Consider the following 18,050-nt stretch of genomic DNA (forward strand, 5'->3'; position numbering starts at 1 on the left):
ATATAATGTACCCACTTTAAGACTCTGTCGCACTAACATATTTGACATTTAGTGAGACTTACAGTTCAATTTGTCAAAAAAGTTAATGTGACATGGTACAGTCATGAGCAATATAATGTACCCACTTTAGGACTCTGTCGCGCTAACATATTTGACATTTAGTGAGACTTACAGTTCAATTTGTCAAAAAAGTTAATGTGATATGGTACAGTCATGAGCAATATAATGTACCCACTTTAAGACTCTGTCGCACTAACATATTTGACATTTAGTGAGACTTACAGTTCAATTTGTCAAAAAAGTTAATGTGACATGGTACAGTCATGAGCAATATAATGTACCCACTTTAGGATTCTGTCGCACTAACATATTTGACATTTAGTGAGACTTACAGTTCAATTTGTCAAAAAAGTTAATGTGACATGGTACCAGACTGTATCAGTGTAAGTATCTATGTCACGGTAAGAGTGAATAATTGAACACATACATAAATAAACTCACGCCTATTTCCCACCGGGGTAAGCAGAGACTATGGAATTCCATTTGCTTCGATCCTGACACATTTCTCTTGCTTCCTCCACATAATTGAATAATTGAAGATTATTAATAATTATCTATTATTATTAATAATAACCGAAAGTCGAGGTTAAAGTGATAAATTAATCACATTTGTCGGTTTTTATTAATAATTTAACCCTACATACATACATACATAAACTCACGCCCGTAATCCCTAATGGGGTGGGCAGAGCCACAAGTAATCAAAGACAACTTGCAGCCACTGTTGATACGAAGTCCAAAGATGGATATGATGAACCTTATGGTGATAAGGGATCAGCCTATCGCCCATAACATTAGTCCATCATGTTAGAGGACACAATCCCTCTGTCGGTTTTTACGACATGCCCGGGAAGAGAAGCAGCTGAACGTGTTCTATGTTTTTTATATGCTCCCAGAACAGCATAGAAGCAATTTAACCCTAGTAGTGATAAATGTAATAAGTGGCCAAGGGTTGTGGGGCGGGGCGTTGTGTGCGACGCGCGTTAAGCCTAATGATGTTTGCCCTATTCTTGTATACATACTAGTGCTCGTGACCGTACATATTCATCACTACATAGTATAAAACAAAGTCGCTTTTTCTGTCCCTATATCCCTATGTGACGCAACGGATTTTGATGCGGTTTTTTTAACAGATAAGAGTGATTCAAGAGAAAGGTTTATATGTAGAATAACATCCATTAAATAATGGAGAAATACTGTTATTTTTGAGGTTTTTAATGTGATGTCGTAATTTCATTTTTTCCTCAGCATTGCACCCCAGCGAAGCCGGGGCGGGTCGCTAGTACATACATTACTGATGTCTGTAGCTGGTAGGGTGGGCAGAGTATTATTAGTCAGTAGCACATCTGGGACCGGACATTTGATATCCGCGCGCTTTCCCTTAGGGCGCCCGCCCACGTCAGACTTTTTTTAGGACAGATAAAATCGGGCCGATTTCCCCCCCGATTCTTATGCCCGATTTTGTGACCGACTCAACGCACGATCGTTCCATTTTTCACCGATAATCGGACCAGTTGGGATGCACCGATTTTATTTCTGACCGACTTTTCGTAGGACATTTCGTATGGAGCTACTATGAAAATCCGATTATCTCGAAAACGGCAAAAAACCGTAATATCCTGACAGATGGTTATCGTACTAATTAGATATTTATGATTTTTGGACATTACTCATATAACGGTTTGAGATGCTTTTTTTTAAATCGTGAAAATAAAAAATATATATTTTTTTTATGAGAAACCATACAATTTTTTCGTAAAAAAACATAATTCATCCGCTTTTGCACAGAATCAACTCGGGTATCATTTTCCTATATAGTAATAGGCAATAGAAGCTACATCCAGCAAAAAAACCGCCTCTTAAAATTTGAAATCCCTATGTCTATGAAAGCCATTTTTCGATCCATAGTGTGCGTCGCGTACACCAACTAATCGCTACATAATGCACGAAATTATTAATAATCACATCCAGATAGTTTTGCCGCAATTTGTTGAAATTGCACATTTCCGCTGCTGAATTACAGCGAAATAGTTGGAGGAATGAACGGCCGACGATTTTGTGTTGAAGATTGTTAGATGCCTTCATTTGTCTAGATTGCACACGTCAGGATCTTTAGTCCGGTTGTCGGATCTGAGAGGCTAATTCTCGTTCATGTGTTTAAAATTGTGTAGCAGGAACGAACTCCTTTCGGTAGTCGAGTTAGTTAGTTAGTGGGCTCTGTTTTCCGCATTTAGGGTGGTATTAATAAACTAATCTCAGCTTCGAGACGGCCCTCAAGATCATGTCAATGTGACAGTTCTCATATAAAAACAGAGACTTGAGCATGATCTTGAGGGCAGTCTCAGCTGAGATTCGTTTATTAATAATAACCAAACCTAACCAAACCAAACATAACCAAACTAGGGACCACAAAGCCAAAGTAATTTTTGTGATATGTCCCCAAAGGGAATCGAACCCGGGACCTCCGGATCGTGAGCCTAGCGCTTATGATGATGATGATGACATTTGCGCATATAAAAATTAGTGCGCAACGCAAACAAATGTCAAATAGCAACATTGCTTTCTTAGATGAATTGCTTCGATGTGGCCATTTTAACCCCCCTGTTTCGCTTGTCACAATAAAGATTAAGTTCCTATGGCTTTATGTATGTATTTTGTTATTTGTTTATTTCTAACAGTTAGTTGATATGAACGAGCGTTTGAACGTTTGACTCACAGATAAAAAATAATCTAATCTAATTAGTGTAGTTCCGTGTAGAGCAAGAGTTTTACGTAGGATATGTGTACACATTCAAATGTTTGTATGAGCTGATTCATTTATAATTTCATCAATTTGAATAATCTAAATAATTAATACGAAGCGGTGTTTCGTGGTTAATGATCGCATTAAGTTAGTCTTAAAACATTCGCGATAGTGTTATTATATCGGAATATACAATAAACAAAGTGTAGCTATCTATTTTCGCTTCATGCCAAGAAGCCTCTTCATAACCTAAAACTTTATGTGGAATTTTGAGTTAATACGTTTGGGGAGTCATTCATCGTCATCACTTTTCATCATTTAATTAATCATCATCACGAAAAAAATACGTACGACATGGCTGTTTGGGCTGAGTTCCCTTTGCCTTACCCTTCGTGGAACAAAAAAAAATGCAATAGATTAGTAGGTACTTACTACTGCATACTCAAAGGTCGATTCTTATAATTACCTCCATCTCATGTCATTTACATTATCATCCTATTTCCCATCAGTTATATCTGTCAGTTATTGCAGACCATATCGAAATTGTCTCTCAAGCTATGAAAGCATTTAATAATAGTAATGAGCGAGTATTAATATCGTTTGGTAAAATATTGGTAAATATGTTACAGTTATCATACTGACCTTTTTATGTCATTATTTTAGTTTACAGTTAGGATTTATCGCAATCAGTCGCGTTCGCGCCAACATTGACATTTCATTACTTTTAAAAATCGATTGGTTTTTTTCTTAATTCAACAAGTGCGCTTAAAAAGTCAGTGACGTTTCTGCAAAGGTTTTTTATAGTGTAATATTTTGTTTTATTTTAAAACAGTGGTGGTGTATTTTTTTTTAAGTGCTATTTTTGGAGGTTATAATCGATAGCGCGCAAAAAGTATGTCACTGTTACCGATTAAAAATAAATAATCATAATTTGTGCGTCGAGATATCGGTTTGGAGATAATTATAAACAACCAATCCTTTTATAATAAGGTTTTTATGAAGTTTTTCTCGGAAAATAATAATATATTCTTGTTTTTTGTACTTTTTGTTGCTGTGCTAAATCGATCGGATGTTTTTCTTATCTTTGGTTGCCTTTTTTTATCCATTCGGTGTTGTGTCTTTGTTTTTTACAGCAGTGTTAAGCAATTTTTATTTTTTTAAACAGGTCTAGGTAGGAGTTCCGTTTTATTTAGTCTGTGTTCATTGAGGTTATGAGCTTATTTATGTGTACATATATTTATAATGTATTACATATTTTTTGTTTTGATTTAATTAAATACCTATTACAAGTCCGATAAGGAAGCACACGTAAAATACCTAATATACAAATCGTAAAAAGGATAGTTATCAATGATTTTATTTATTTAATTTCATCACATTTTGATTATTCAGAAAATCAATTGAATTACTTACCAATAATAAGTAAAATATTTCTAAAGGACAAACTGTAATAACTTATATTTCACCACAAAAACATCGTGATAAAAATAATAATTAAAAAAACATGAAATAGGTAAGTAAAGTTCAAACAGATAAAAACCATAACCGAAGCCTTAAAAAAACAGATATATATAAAATGAACAAAATGTCAAAAACCGTCCGAATATGCATGGTATACCGTTTCGAAAGAAGGCGCGAAAATAAAAAAAAAACTCGTTTGTGTCATAATAAAGCTGGGTGTTAGAGAGAGACGGCGCTATACAACAACCTTGGCATAGAAAGGGAGCGATGACATTTGGACAGCTGACGACATGAGTTAAGGTAATTTTTTAATCTATAATTTGTACATTTTTCGGTCTGTAAGTACTTAAAATATAATACTACTTCCTCTGCCTACCCTTTTGGGGATATAGGCGTGATGTTATGTTATGTAACGTACGGTCACGAGCATTAATATGATACACTTTGGTACCATGTCACATTAACTTTTTTGACAAATTGAACTGTATGTCTCACTAAATGTCAAATAATGTTAGTGCGACAGAATCCTAAAGTGGGTACATTATATTGTTCATGACTGTACTACATAGCCACGAGTAATTGGATAGTTTCCTATGTCAAAGATAAGTTATGAAATTCTGATCACTAAATAAAGACAGATCTAAAAATGGCAAAAAACGTTTTGTTTTTTCTATTTATTTATGAATTTTAATAAAGAAAAATGGAAAACTTGCACCACTTGTGCGTGGTGAAGGAAAACGTCGTGAGGAAACCCACATTCTCTAGAAATGTATTTTCGGAGATACGTGACCTAACCTGTATTGGAATGGTTTTCCCTTCGCGGGTTGTAAGGTCAGACAGGCAGTCGCTTGTCACACCGGACCTGTCAAATCTTCAGGTTAGGTAAGCGGACCCTGTGAAAAACGGAATAATGCTAGGAAGATGATGAACAGAAAAATGTAATAACAAGTGCGACATTTTGTCACGTTTTTCTATGACGTCACAGGTTTTGACGTTTAGTAAAAAGTAACTGATTTGACTAGTTGGAAACTAGCCTATTTATAAATTAAAGGCTTTTTGGCGGGAAACGGGAACGGGACAGTTGCTTTCTTCATTGAATAATCTAAATAATTAATACGAAGTGGTGTTTTGTGGTTGATGATCGCATTAAGTTAGTCGGAAGACATTCGCGAGTGCTATAGTGTATCTGCCTATTTTCGCTTCGTGTCAAGAAGCCGCTTCATAACTCGAAAGTTTATGCGGATTTTCGAGTTAATTCGTTTGGGGTTCGGAGTAGGAGTCTACTCCGAGGGTGGGGGCTTAGGTTTCATCATCATCACCTTTCATCATTTCATTAATCATCAAGAAAAAAAATACGTAAGACATGGCTGTATGGGCATAGTTCCCTTTGCCTTATCCTTCGGGGAAAACCAAAACAAAAAAAAATAATTATAAATTAAAATCCTTAGATAGATCTCTTTCTACTATTCCGTGGACTAAAGTTAGACCCAGAGGGGATGAGGTCGGCGCCCGTTACGAATTGGTGCGGGGCGGAATGTTCTATACGTAGTTTTATTGTGTACAGTCATGAGCAATATCATGTACCCACTTTGGAACCCTGTCGCACTATCACATTTGACGTTTAATGAGACTTACAGTTTAATTTGTCAAAAAAGTTAATGTGCCATGGTACCAAAGTGTATACATATTAATGCTCGTAACCGTACGTGGTTTAATATTAGGTATTGAGTGCCCTCTACCCTACACCAGTTCTTAGGTGGCATAGCTGAGCTGCATTATGTGACGAATGCGGTAGACTTGGTTGAGAGAGTTTAAACTGAACATATGATCTGATCCACGCAGGATAATTTTTGCCATACGCAATAATAAACATGGATTTATTCTTTACTGCTTTAACTAGACGTACCTTTAGGCTCGATCTGCGCAGTGAAGTGTATGTGCGCCCGCGCAGCGACGCATAGCCGGTAGTCGCACGTGTCGCAGCGTACGCTCAAGTGCCACACGCCGACCGTCGGCGCCGACGCGTCAGAAGCAGTCGGCTTCATTGGCAGGACTGTTAGCCTGTGGAATTAGAATGCTTATTATTATAACATAACATCACGACCGACACGCCTGTATCCCGAATGGGGTAAGCAGTATTTTTTAAGTCCCAAAAAGAAAAAAAAACTTTACAAAAAAGGTTATAATAAAGTTAGTGATTATTTATTTAGGAGATATGAATGCATGGGATTAACTGTTTGAGAACTGATATTAGGCAGCTAAATTACACAATTGTATACCAATATTTTATGTTTATTTTAATTTTTTTAAAGAACGTCTAGGGCCCTGTGCCGAGGTTTTTCTTGCAGCTTCTTTTCCCCGGCTATACAGGTTGTGAGAAGTTGCAGTAGTTTTAGGCGGATGAGACGTTCGTTATGTGAAAATTGACTATTCAAAGTGTAACTATGTTACCAACTGAATAAAGATATTTTTGAATTTGAATTTGAGTAATAGGGATAGGGAGCAGATGAGACAGATACTCGTACTCACACGTCACTCTCAGATTCGATGCCCGGGAAGGCAAGGTATACGTCCCTCGGTGACAATCCATCAGTTGTCGACTTCGCAGAAAAGGAAGCCACTGATGTCTCGTTGTATAGGTCGATTTGCGGCGCTAAGGAGATGTTAAGAATAAAATGACTATTAAATTCGACGCCCAGCCACCGTGTAACAGCCTCCGTGGTCTAGTGGTTAGAGCGTTAGGCTCACGATCTGGAGGTCCGGGTTCGATTCTCGATGGGGACATTGTCGAAATCACTTTGTGAGACTGTCCTTTGGTTGGCAAGGACTTTTCAGGCTTGAATCACCTGATTATCCGAAAAAGTAAGATGATTCCGTGCTTCGGAGGGCACGTTAAGCCCTTGGTCCCGGCTATTAGCCGTAAAAACACCTCCACCAACCCGCATTGGAGCAGCGTGGTGGAGTATGCTCCATACCTCCTCCGGTTGATTGAGGGGAGGCCTGTGCTTAGCAGTGGGACGTATATAGGCTGTTTATGTATGTATGTATGTAAATTCGACGACCATTGGTTAAGGCCTGTGCTGGATTCGAACCTCGATTCGAGGCAAGCGTTCTACCAACTGGGCTACCTTGGCTCTCAACTACACTATAGCTCGTTAAGTGCAATTTCATTAACTTATATATCTCGTGACACGAGGTATACAGAGTGTTAACGACATCGATAATGTATATTGTATGTGTATTAAAATTTATAATGCCTTACCATTTACTATAAAGGAGTTACCATTTCTAATATTTAAAAGTAAATTAAAAAAATTTCTTATACACCATACCTTTTATTCAGTGAAAGAATATTTAAATTTAAAGTCACAGCCGTTTATTTAAATTAAAATTAATTGTTTTTTGTGTATTTAAAATATTAATTAATTAATTTTTTTAAGACAGATTTATTAAATGTTCCTTTAATTATAAATAATTTAATATTAATATTCGCACGCTGTATGGTTGAGTGATGGACTTTTATTGATATAATTTATATTTAAGATTTTTTGTACCACTCTAGAGCGAATAAATTTTATTTCATTTCATTTCATCGTAACGAATACTGAGGGGGATGATTCAGACCATGATTCTGAGTTAATATCAAGTGGAATTTTCCGTCGCAAAATTCATGTCTTTTTTGTTTTTTAATTATTGTACTTTTGCGATGGAATATTTCACTTGCTATTAACTCAGAATAATGATCTGAATCATTCTTCTCAGTATTCGTTACAATGTCGCTTACACCCCGTACAAGTACATACAGGTAGCTACACAAGTAGGTATGGGTGTTAGTGACACCGTAACGAAAACTTTGAGAGATGATTTAGACCATGATTCTGAGTTGATATCAAGTGGAATTTGCTGTCGGAAAATTCATGTTTTTTTTTTAAATAATTTTTAGTTCCATACTTTTGCGACGGGTAATTCCACTTGATATCAACTCAGAATCATGGTCTGAATCGTACCTCAAAGTTTTCGTTACGATGTTACTTACACCCTGTATATATAACGCAATTATGATAACGAGATATTCAGCTCATCTATCCTCATTACGTGCATTGATGCGATGTGGAAAAAAATGATCATTATACCTTGATGATTGTCATTGTCACAGCTTAGTATTTGTTAAACGTTGACGTCTGCAAAACAATTGGCTACCTGACAGTCGTAACAATAAAATATGAAACATGTCGGATATGGTACTTTATCATCATCATCATCAGCCCATTAACGTCCCCACTGCTGGGGCACGGGCCTTCTCTATGGATGGGTAGGGAGATCGGGCCTTAAACCATCACGCGGGCCCAGTGCGGATTGATGGTTATTAACGACTGCTAATGCAGCCGGGACCAACGGCTTGACGTGCCTTCCGAAGCACGGAGGAGCTCGAGATGAATTTTTTTTTGTGGTCACCCATCCAATGACCGGCCTTTGCGAAAGTTGCTTAACTTCAACAATCGCAGACCGAGCGCGTTTACCGCTGCGCCACCGAGCTCCTCACTATCTACGGTAGTGGTAAATTAATGATGATGAAATAACCTTACCATCATTAGGCGGGTACAAGACAGCGTGCTCCACCAGTCCTTCAATGTAGATCCTCAGCGCGGTCACTCCGTTCTCCACCGGAACTCCCAGCGATATTGCCTCTCCACCGCCTCTCCGCACTAGAAGTGTCTGGGGAAATACATCGAATTTTAATTCTTGATTCGTGCTTCGGAAGACACTATAAACCGTTGATCATCATCATCCTCTTTGTGAGATCAGAAATAGGCTTAATTTCCTACTAGTCAAATCAGTTGCTTTTTACTAAACGTCAAAACGCGAAATAACTATGGAATTTGCATGAAAAAGCACACTGTGACGTCATAGATAAACGTGATAAAATGTCGGACTTTTTAAGTTTTTCTTGATTAAAATTCATAAATAAGAAAATGTTTTTCGTTAGTTTTAGATCTCACTTTATTTAGTAATCAGAATTTCATAATTTATCTTGAACTGAGTACGGTTACGAGTACTAATACGTTTCAGATTTTTTAATTTTGATACATTTTTTCTTACCATGTGATGTCAGAATTATTGATTACTTCCTAAATAATTAATAAATACGTACTTGATTTCACAATCTTGAAGAGCATTTATTTTATTTGACTGACACCTGTGTTTTATTCCTAACTCTATGGACACAGAACGGTCTACTGTAAGGCCGACCAATCAGGGACAGCCGTCGGACAGTTGACAATTTGACAATTGTAAGATTGTAATTTAACAGTTTTACTTCGATAGATTATAATAATAATGACGAATAATCATACGTTAAATTGTAAGCAGTATATTACGTTTCACAATTTTTCGACAGTTCACAATCTCGAGATAGATTATAATCTAACGTTATTTACAATTTTACGGTGACATATACACTTTGAACCCATGTCACATTAACTTTTTTGACAAATTAAACCGTAAGTCTTATTAAATGTCAAATATGATAGTGGGATAGGGTTCTAAAGTGGGTACATGGTATTGCTCATGACTACACGACTCAATGAACCTTTCACAGGGTTCTTATTGCGCGCCAGACGCCAATGAAAATAAGACTAGTAGTTTGAACATGTGGCGGACCCAACTAGTTGGCCACCTAGTTCCGCCCACATGCAACAGATGGCGCCACATTCAATAATGCAGTCTTCAAGCGGTCGTGAAACGCGATATCGAAGTTTACACAGCAAGTTCCGCCCACATGCAACAGATGGCGCCACATTCAATAATGCAGTCTTCAAGCGGTCGTGAAACGCGCTATCGAAGTTTACACAGCGTGACGCAATATATACAACTTCCAACATAACACCGTTGGATCGTCGATCCTTCACACTACCAACATGTGGCTAGCGGGGTACTATGCTCAGTTCGATACCCCGAAAACATCTTTTGGCGGCAGCACACCCTCGCCGCCAAAAACTTACGTCCAGTTTCTCGTGCTCCATCATGTTGTGGTGGACCCGGCCTCTCCTGGACTGCAGCAGGTCCGGCGACCACTGCTGGAGACCAGACTCTGTGTTGGCTGCGTTCTCCATATCCTAATGGGAAAATGTTTGTTTTAACATCGTAGAGAATCTTCTTCTGGTGTCAGAGTCAATCTGGTGTCACTAATGTTAGACGCCAAAGGCCCCTGACATGACTCATGTAACGACTACGCACTTACATCAGTCAGTAGTAACCGGGACCGACGGCTTAGCGGCCTCCGTGGGCCAGTGGTTGAGCGTTGGGCTCACGATCCGGAGGCCCCAGGTACGAATCCCGGTGGGGACATATCACAAAAATCACTTTGTGGTCCCTAGTTTGGTTAGGACATTACAGTCTCATCACCTGATTGTCCGAAAGTAATATGATCTGTGCTTCGGAAGGCACGTTAAGCCGATGGTCCCGGTTACTACTTACTGATGTAAGTATGTAGTCGATATACGAGCCGTGTCAGGGGCCTTTGGCGGCTCAATAGTAACCCTGACACCAACCGGTTGGTGGAATACCAACCTCATCAACCCACACGATAAGAAGAAGCAGAATAGAATTGAAAATAATTTTAAAAAACTAAAAAGAAAACGAAGTTTGCGACGAAAAATTCCACTTTATATTAACCCAGAATCATGGTCTGAATCATCCCCCTGAGTATTCGTTACGATGTCACTTATACTCTGCATCATCATTTCTCCCATTCGACCGAAATTAGTGATGATGACCGGGGTTCGGACTGGCTTCTCCCCAATTACGAAGCCAGCCGGTGTACCACGTTACCAGTGACTTATAAGACTCGAACTCATATTTGGCTTATATATCAGAGCAGGGCCGGAAACTTCCCTCAAATAATACCACCCAGGAAACTGTGCGGCGTTTGTACGAAAATCCACTTTACGATTTCCCTTTTGTGACGAAAATTGTGTGAGGAAATTATAATTCGTGTTTTTCTTTCATATTTGTTTCGGTGTTAAAATATATTTTCAAAGAAATTGTACTGAAATCTTCTTCTTCTATCGTGTGGGTTGTGTGGTGAATTACCAACCTCATCAACCCTGGTGTCAGGGTTACTATTGAGCCGCCAAAGGCCCCTGACATGACTCATGTAACGACTACGTACTTACATCAGTAAGTAGTTACCGGGACCAACGGCTTAACGTGCCTTCCGAAGCACGGATCGTCTTACTTTCGGACAATCAGGTGATCAGCCTGTAATGTCCTAACCAAACTAGGGATCACAAAGTGATTTTTGTGATATGTCCCCACCGGGATTCGAACCCAGGACCTCCGGATCGTGAGCCCAACGCTCAGCCACTGGACCACAGAGGCCGTTATATTTTATGTGTACTGAAATAATTTTTCCAAAGTACCAATTAAGATATTATGTTTGTGTGTATTTCGAAAAAAAGAAATACGATTACCATGACCTGCAGAGAGTATGGCAGCACGTCTCCTTCGGTGTGCGTGGAGACGTTCCTCAAGCCCTGCAGCTGGCGCTCGGACTCTTCAGCTGGGTGAGCAGGGTCTGTCCATATTGTATAGACCTTAGGAAGACAATATGTGTTAGCAAGTCCAAACTTTTACACGAACTAACAAGGTGGAATGAACAAGAAGTGATGGGAAGAGAAATTGCAGCTACTTTTGAGATAACTACACTTTTTACCCGACTGCGGCGAAGCAAAAAGGAGGGTTATGTGTTTGAAAGCTGTCTCCTTCTGTTTTTGTAATGAAGTGTGTTGTGGTGTTATTCATATTCTGTGGCTCTTGAGTTGCTTATTATTAGATATTTTATGTGTACTATTTAACTATTTATATATAAGTAGGTATATTATTTATTTATTGTATGTTATGTATTTATTTGCATGTATTTATTGGTAAGCTGTACTTATAGTTTGTACCCGCAATCTTTCGATTTCAATTATTACATTTTTTCCTCGCCTTGTGGTTACATGATAAGGTCGCCATTTGCCATGTACCTAGTTAAGAGTCTTTTGCAATTATTCCTTTTTGTTTTGGTGCAATAAAGTATATTTGTATTTGTACGCTGAGTAATAAAAAAATAGATAATTATCACTTTAAATCTGAACAGCGCCATCTGTATTTTTTTTGTAGAACGTAGCCTGCAAGGTTCCTCATAAGAGATTCAATACAATTAGTCAGAACGCTGTCTAGTAGCATGATACAATCAAGACACTTACCTTGAGCCTCTTCTCAACCAGGGCTCTTAGAGCCAGGGGCAGCCGCTGGTTGTCCACGGCCCCTCTATCAGTGATGATGAAGAGGGCGCTATCGTAGGGGACCAGCTTGGCTGCTGACGTCAGAGCCTTCATGGTCGCGTCGCTGTTGCTTTCAGCGTTCACGTCCTGGGGGAAGAAAAAAAATCGGGCAATTACTGTGGGATCAAATATTCGATTCAGACGAAAGAACTTCGGCGTCCATTTTCAAAATTCAACATACATACATACATACATAAACTCACGCCTATTTCCCACCGGGGTAAGCAGAGACTATAGAATTCCATTTGCTTCGATCCTCAAACATAAATTAAACTGATTAAAAATAAAAACAACGGTCCGCGCGCAGCCTTCACCACCTTCATCAAACTATGTTTGGGGGGGGGGGGGGGGTTGAGTTACCTAGATCAGACGCTGGTGGGAGGCGGAGAGTTGCTGTTCTATACATACATAAACAGCCTATATACGTCCCACTGCTGGGCACAGGCCTCCCCTCAATCAACCGGAGGGGGTATGAAGCATACTCCAACACGCTGCTCCAATGCGGGTTGGTGGAGGCGTTTTTACGGCTAATAGAGTGCCCTACGAAACAAGGAATCATCTTAATTTTTCGGACAATCAGGTGATTCAAGCCTGAAAAGTCCTTACCAAACAAAGGACAGTCTCACAAAGTGATTTCGTTAATATCCCCATCGTAAGCCTAACGCTCTAACCACTAGACCACGGAGGCTGTTATTCATTCATCATAAAATAAACCTTTGTCAATCATCTGTCCCTTTCCTTTTCGGCGGATAAGAAAATGACAGGTATAATTTAAAATAAAGTTAAGACGTGTCTGCAGGAATCAGGCGCATTGTCTGTCTCTCTCAAAATAAGTTTTCCGATGTTATTTTTCTCCAAGTTGGCGAATTCTGACTAATATAAAATGTCTGTCAGTCCATTGTTACCAATACGTATGGTCACGGTTTGATCCGTCCTTTGTCACCAAGTGACGTGAGACGTTAAGTAAAGTCTGCCAAGTGTTACGCGTTCATACACTTGAGGGTTCCGACCTCACACATTCCCGAGAAATGCATTTTCGGAGGTATGTGACCTATCCTGACCTGCATTGGGCTGGTTTACCCTTCGCGGGTTGGAAGGTCAGCAGTCGCTTCTGTAAAAAACCGGACCTGTCAAAAGCGGGATAAAGCTAAAGGGATGATGACTGTTGTTAAAGGTTTTACATTTTACCATAGAATAAGGAACTACTATATACTACGTATAGAACGGCAACAGAGATAGGTTTATCACATCTGTCACACTGCATTTATGCCAAATAAAGAATCTAATCTAAAAACCTAAGCTGAGATGGTTGAGTGTCGTGGAGAAAGACATGGAGAGTTGCGGGTTATCCGAAGACGATGTCCAGGATAGGGCAAAGTGGAGGAAGAACAGTAGGAAAGCGGACCCCGGCGCAAGACGGCGGGATTCACGCTAGGAAGAAGAAGAAGAAGAAAGAATCTAATCTAAAAAAGTCTTCAATCGTATGGAGTCACACGTCACACACACAGATGCGCGTGTACGGTAACGTCAATGTGTAGTGTCTGTGTAAAACGAAGTTTTTTTTATGAAGTGTCTGGTGTGTGATTTTACATACGGATCCCTGATAATTCATCGTCCGTGAGGTCGTACTCTTGACAGATCGTGTACCAAGAAGTCTGTATACGGTTGAAGACCTTGATGTGAATGGATTTCAGATGACTCTAGTATCAATATAGGTGTCGGTGACACCGTAACAAATACTGAGGGGGATGATTCAGACCATGATCCTGAGTTGATATCCAGTGGAATATAGCGTCGCGAAATGCATGTTTGTTTATTTTTAGATTGAGAAGGGAATGTTAAGTTACTTTTTTTGGACACATAGAGCAGATGAAGGATAACAGGATTACGAAAGCAGTATGTAAAGCGACGGTTGGTGGTAGAGCTGGCAAAGGAAGACCTAGAAGGACGTACATTGACCAAATTGGGGATGTCCTTAGAAAAGGTTAAGTGGGGACAAATCACTTTGTGATCCCTAGTTTAGTTAGGACATTACAGGCTGATCACCTGATTGTCCGAAAGTAAGATGATCCGTGCTTCGAAAGGCTCGTTAAGCCGTTGGTCCCGGTTACTAATTACTGGTGTAAGTATGTAGTCGTTACGTGAGTCATGTCAGGGGCCTTTGGCGGCTCAATAATAACCCTGACACCAGGGTTGATGAGGTTGGCAATTCAACTCTCAACCCACACGAGAGAAGAAGAAAACCGAGAACATTCCCAAAGTGAGAATATTACGCACCTGATATTTGAGCAGTAATTTGGATAAAGCTTCGGAGACGGTTCTCTGGCCAGCGGCGTTGCTCGAAGGCTGAAGGTTGTGTCTCGACCGCCAGTTGACTCCTGTTGAAGATATCATAATTATCACATACTTGTTGATCAAATCGGGTCTTTAGCCTATCCAGAGGTCTCGGGTTCGAATGCCGGTCGGACATACCACAAAAATTTCTGATCCCTAGATTGGTTAGGACATTGCAGGCTGGTCACCTGATTGTCTGAAAGTAAGATGGTCCGTGCTTCGGAAGGCAGGTTAAGCCGTTGGTCCCGCTTACTACTTACTTGTGAGGTGGTTAACCAACCTCATCAACCCTGGTGTCAGGGTTATTATTGAGCCGTCAAAGGCCATTAGTCTGTAATGTCCTAAACAAATTAGGGTTCACAAAGTGATTTTTATATCTAGGACCGGGACTCCGGATCGTGAGCACAACGCTCAACTGGACCGCGGAAGCCCATATAATGTTGTTTTTCCACCACTGCCAAATCTGTCGATATATTTTATAGATGAGCATCTTCTCTCGTATGGGTTGTGAGGTGGAATACCAACCTCATCAACCCTGGTGTCAGGGTTATTACTGAGCCGCCAAAGAGCGCTAACATGGCTCATTTGACGACAACATGGCTGTTGTATTTAACCCTTTCACGGACAGAGATCATGGGTCATTGATGTTTGGCGGCGAGGGTGTGCTGCCGCCAAAGGATGTTTTCGGGGTACCGAACTGAGCATAGTACCCCGCTAGCCACAAGTTGGTAGTGTGACTAGGGATCGACGATCCAACAGTATTGTGTTGGAAGTTGTATATATACGTCTTGCCGTGAAAACTTCGATACCGCGTTTCAGGACTGCTTGAAGACTGCATTATTGAATGTGGCGCCATCTGTTGCATGTGAGCGGAACTAGGTGGCCAACTAGTTGGGTCCGCTACATCACTCCCCCCCTCAGACCGGAGGTCGATTCAAGTGCTTCAGTGCTCTTCAGGAATGCCGTGTTGCCTGTACTCCCAGTGAGTCGGGAAGAGGTGTGTACGGCGTGGGTTGTGCTCCTGTCCACGGTGAGTCGGGATGGGGAGCTGCTCCTATCCGCGGTAAGTCGGGATTGTGGAGCCGGCGACTGGCGTGAGGCGAGAAGGCGGCCTGCCACGTGGAGCGCGTGCTCGACAGCGTGGTGTGGCAGTGGACCTCGTGTGCTGTGTCGCTGCTGCGTGCGGAGTGCCAGGTCCAGGCAGCTTGGGCAGCTGGTCATGGAACTGTAGATGCTCCGAAGTCCTGGTGTGGAGTGTCAGGTGTCCAGGCAGCGTCGTAGGCGGCTGGCAGGTGGACGTGCTGATGATGCTCCGACTGAAGGCTGATGATGAACGCCTGTTGAGGGTTGATGCGGGGTGATTGATGCTGGTGGCGGATGATGCAGGTGCGACGCAGTTGACTCCGACTCCCAGAAGGTGTAGGCAGGAAGTGTTCTGTCGAGGGTCACCAGTTTGGCGGCGAGGATGTGCTGCCGCCAAAGGATGTTTTCGGGGTACCGAACTGAGCATAGTACCCCGCTAGCCACAAGTTGGTAGTGTGACTAGGGATCGACGATCCAACAGTATTGTGTTGGAAGTTGTATATATACGTCTTGCCGTGAAAACTTCGATACCGCGTTTCAGGACTGCTTGAAGACTGCATTATTGAATGTGGCGCCATCTGTTGCATGTGAGCGGAACTAGGTGGCCAACTAGTTGGGTCCGCTACAGATGGTTCATAATTGGTAATGCGGCACGCTGAGAGGTGAGGATATGGTATCCCGACGTGCCGGCAAAGTAGGGGAATGGTTGACGATGATAAAGTAGAAGCAACAGCAACAGGAGTATATACAGTTTATTAAAAACACTTCACAAACTTAGTAACATAGTCACAAACATAATAGTTCACAATATACACATTTCATAAAAGAATCAGGACTTAGAAATTAGAGGGCACGGCCCTAAACGGTATAACACACTTGTTGTTTTTATGAAGGTCGGGGATTCAGTGAGTCAAAAAGTGAGTAAAATGAAAGGAAATGCGAATGGAATGGAATGAGAATTTCGTAATTTAAAATGATGATGGTCCGAACAAAAGGTTAGTATGTGCAGAGTTTGTACTCTGCTACAGTAATATGACACCTTGGAATCCGAACGTCATTGGACGTTCTGTCCTTGAGAGTGTTAATGATTTTTAGATAAAGCGTTTCGTATGCCTTTCCCAAGCTAGGGACCCCTAGTTTTTGTGCGCCAACTGGAGCATAACATTACATAAGTACTTACATTCACCTCCCAAGGTTCTCCAAATATCACAATCATATGCCCATTTGATTTCTAAAGTAAAGTAAACACAGGCCCCGATCTCGCACCTCCTAAATTTATTTTAAGTTATACCCGTCATCTTCTCCGCCGAAAAGGAAAGGGACGGATGATTGACAAATGTTAATTGGGTAGTTACCTACGTCAAAGATATATTATGAAATTGTAATTGCTATATAAAGACAGATCCAAATTTATGTGACATAAAACGTTTTCTTTTTTCTATTCAACTTATTTATGAATTTTAATAAAGAAAAATGTAATAATAAGTGCGTCATTTTGTCACGTTTTTCTATGACGTCACAGGTTGCTTTTTCATACAAATAAAGTAATTTCGTGTTTTGACGTTGGGTAAAAAGTAACTGATTTGACTAGTTGGAAACTAGCCTGTTTTAAAATCGAAAAAATAACCCGGCCGAATAAAATATGCACTCCGTTTGACGTATGCTGTCGACTTAATTCCTTCGGGTTATTGGCCAATATAAAACTTTTAAAGTTTTTTTTTGTTATTGCAAATTATTAGCATGTTTTGATGGACAATCACCATGTAAAATAAAAAATTATACGCGCTGCTCAGGCGTATCCAGCGCGGGCAATTACTGTGGGATCAAATATTCGATTCAGACGAAAGAACATCGGCGTCCATTTTCAAAATTCAACATACATACATACATACATAAACTCACGTCTATTTCCCACCGGGGTAAGCAGAGACTATAGAATTCCATTTGCTTCGATCCTCAAACATAAATTAAACTGATTAAAAATAAAAACAACGGTCCGCGCGCAGCCTTCACCATTCAACTCCTAGCTCAGACGCTGGTGG

General features: G+C 40.4%; 2 protein-coding genes across 5 annotated transcripts in view; one reads left to right on the forward strand and one right to left on the reverse strand.

Moving 5' to 3' along the window:
- LOC126379349 (uncharacterized) overlaps positions 1-18,050 on the forward strand; it is a 113,982-nt gene that overhangs the window by 20,552 nt on the left and 75,380 nt on the right. The gene's annotated exons all lie outside the window — the stretch shown is intronic.
- LOC126379383 (uncharacterized) overlaps positions 1-18,050 on the reverse strand; it is a 53,158-nt gene that overhangs the window by 11,054 nt on the left and 24,054 nt on the right. For 3 of the 4 annotated variants that reach the window (XM_050028117.1, XM_050028115.1, XM_050028114.1), the window contains exons 5-11: positions 14,869-14,969; positions 12,514-12,678; positions 11,737-11,859; positions 10,267-10,380; positions 8,851-8,980; positions 6,794-6,917; positions 6,171-6,325 (exon numbers count right to left, since the gene is read on the reverse strand). In XM_050028117.1, the coding sequence (XP_049884074.1) occupies positions 6,171-6,325; positions 6,794-6,917; positions 8,851-8,980; positions 10,267-10,380; positions 11,737-11,859; positions 12,514-12,678; positions 14,869-14,969 (912 nt within the window). The remainder of the gene's footprint in view (positions 1-6,170; positions 6,326-6,793; positions 6,918-8,850; positions 8,981-10,266; positions 10,381-11,736; positions 11,860-12,513; positions 12,679-14,868; positions 14,970-18,050) is intronic. The other variant, XM_050028116.1, reaches the window with a different exon arrangement.

The sequence above is a fragment of the Pectinophora gossypiella genome, chromosome 29, assembly GCF_024362695.1.
Source record: "Pectinophora gossypiella chromosome 29, ilPecGoss1.1, whole genome shotgun sequence".
NCBI lineage: Eukaryota > Metazoa > Arthropoda > Insecta > Lepidoptera > Gelechiidae > Pectinophora > Pectinophora gossypiella.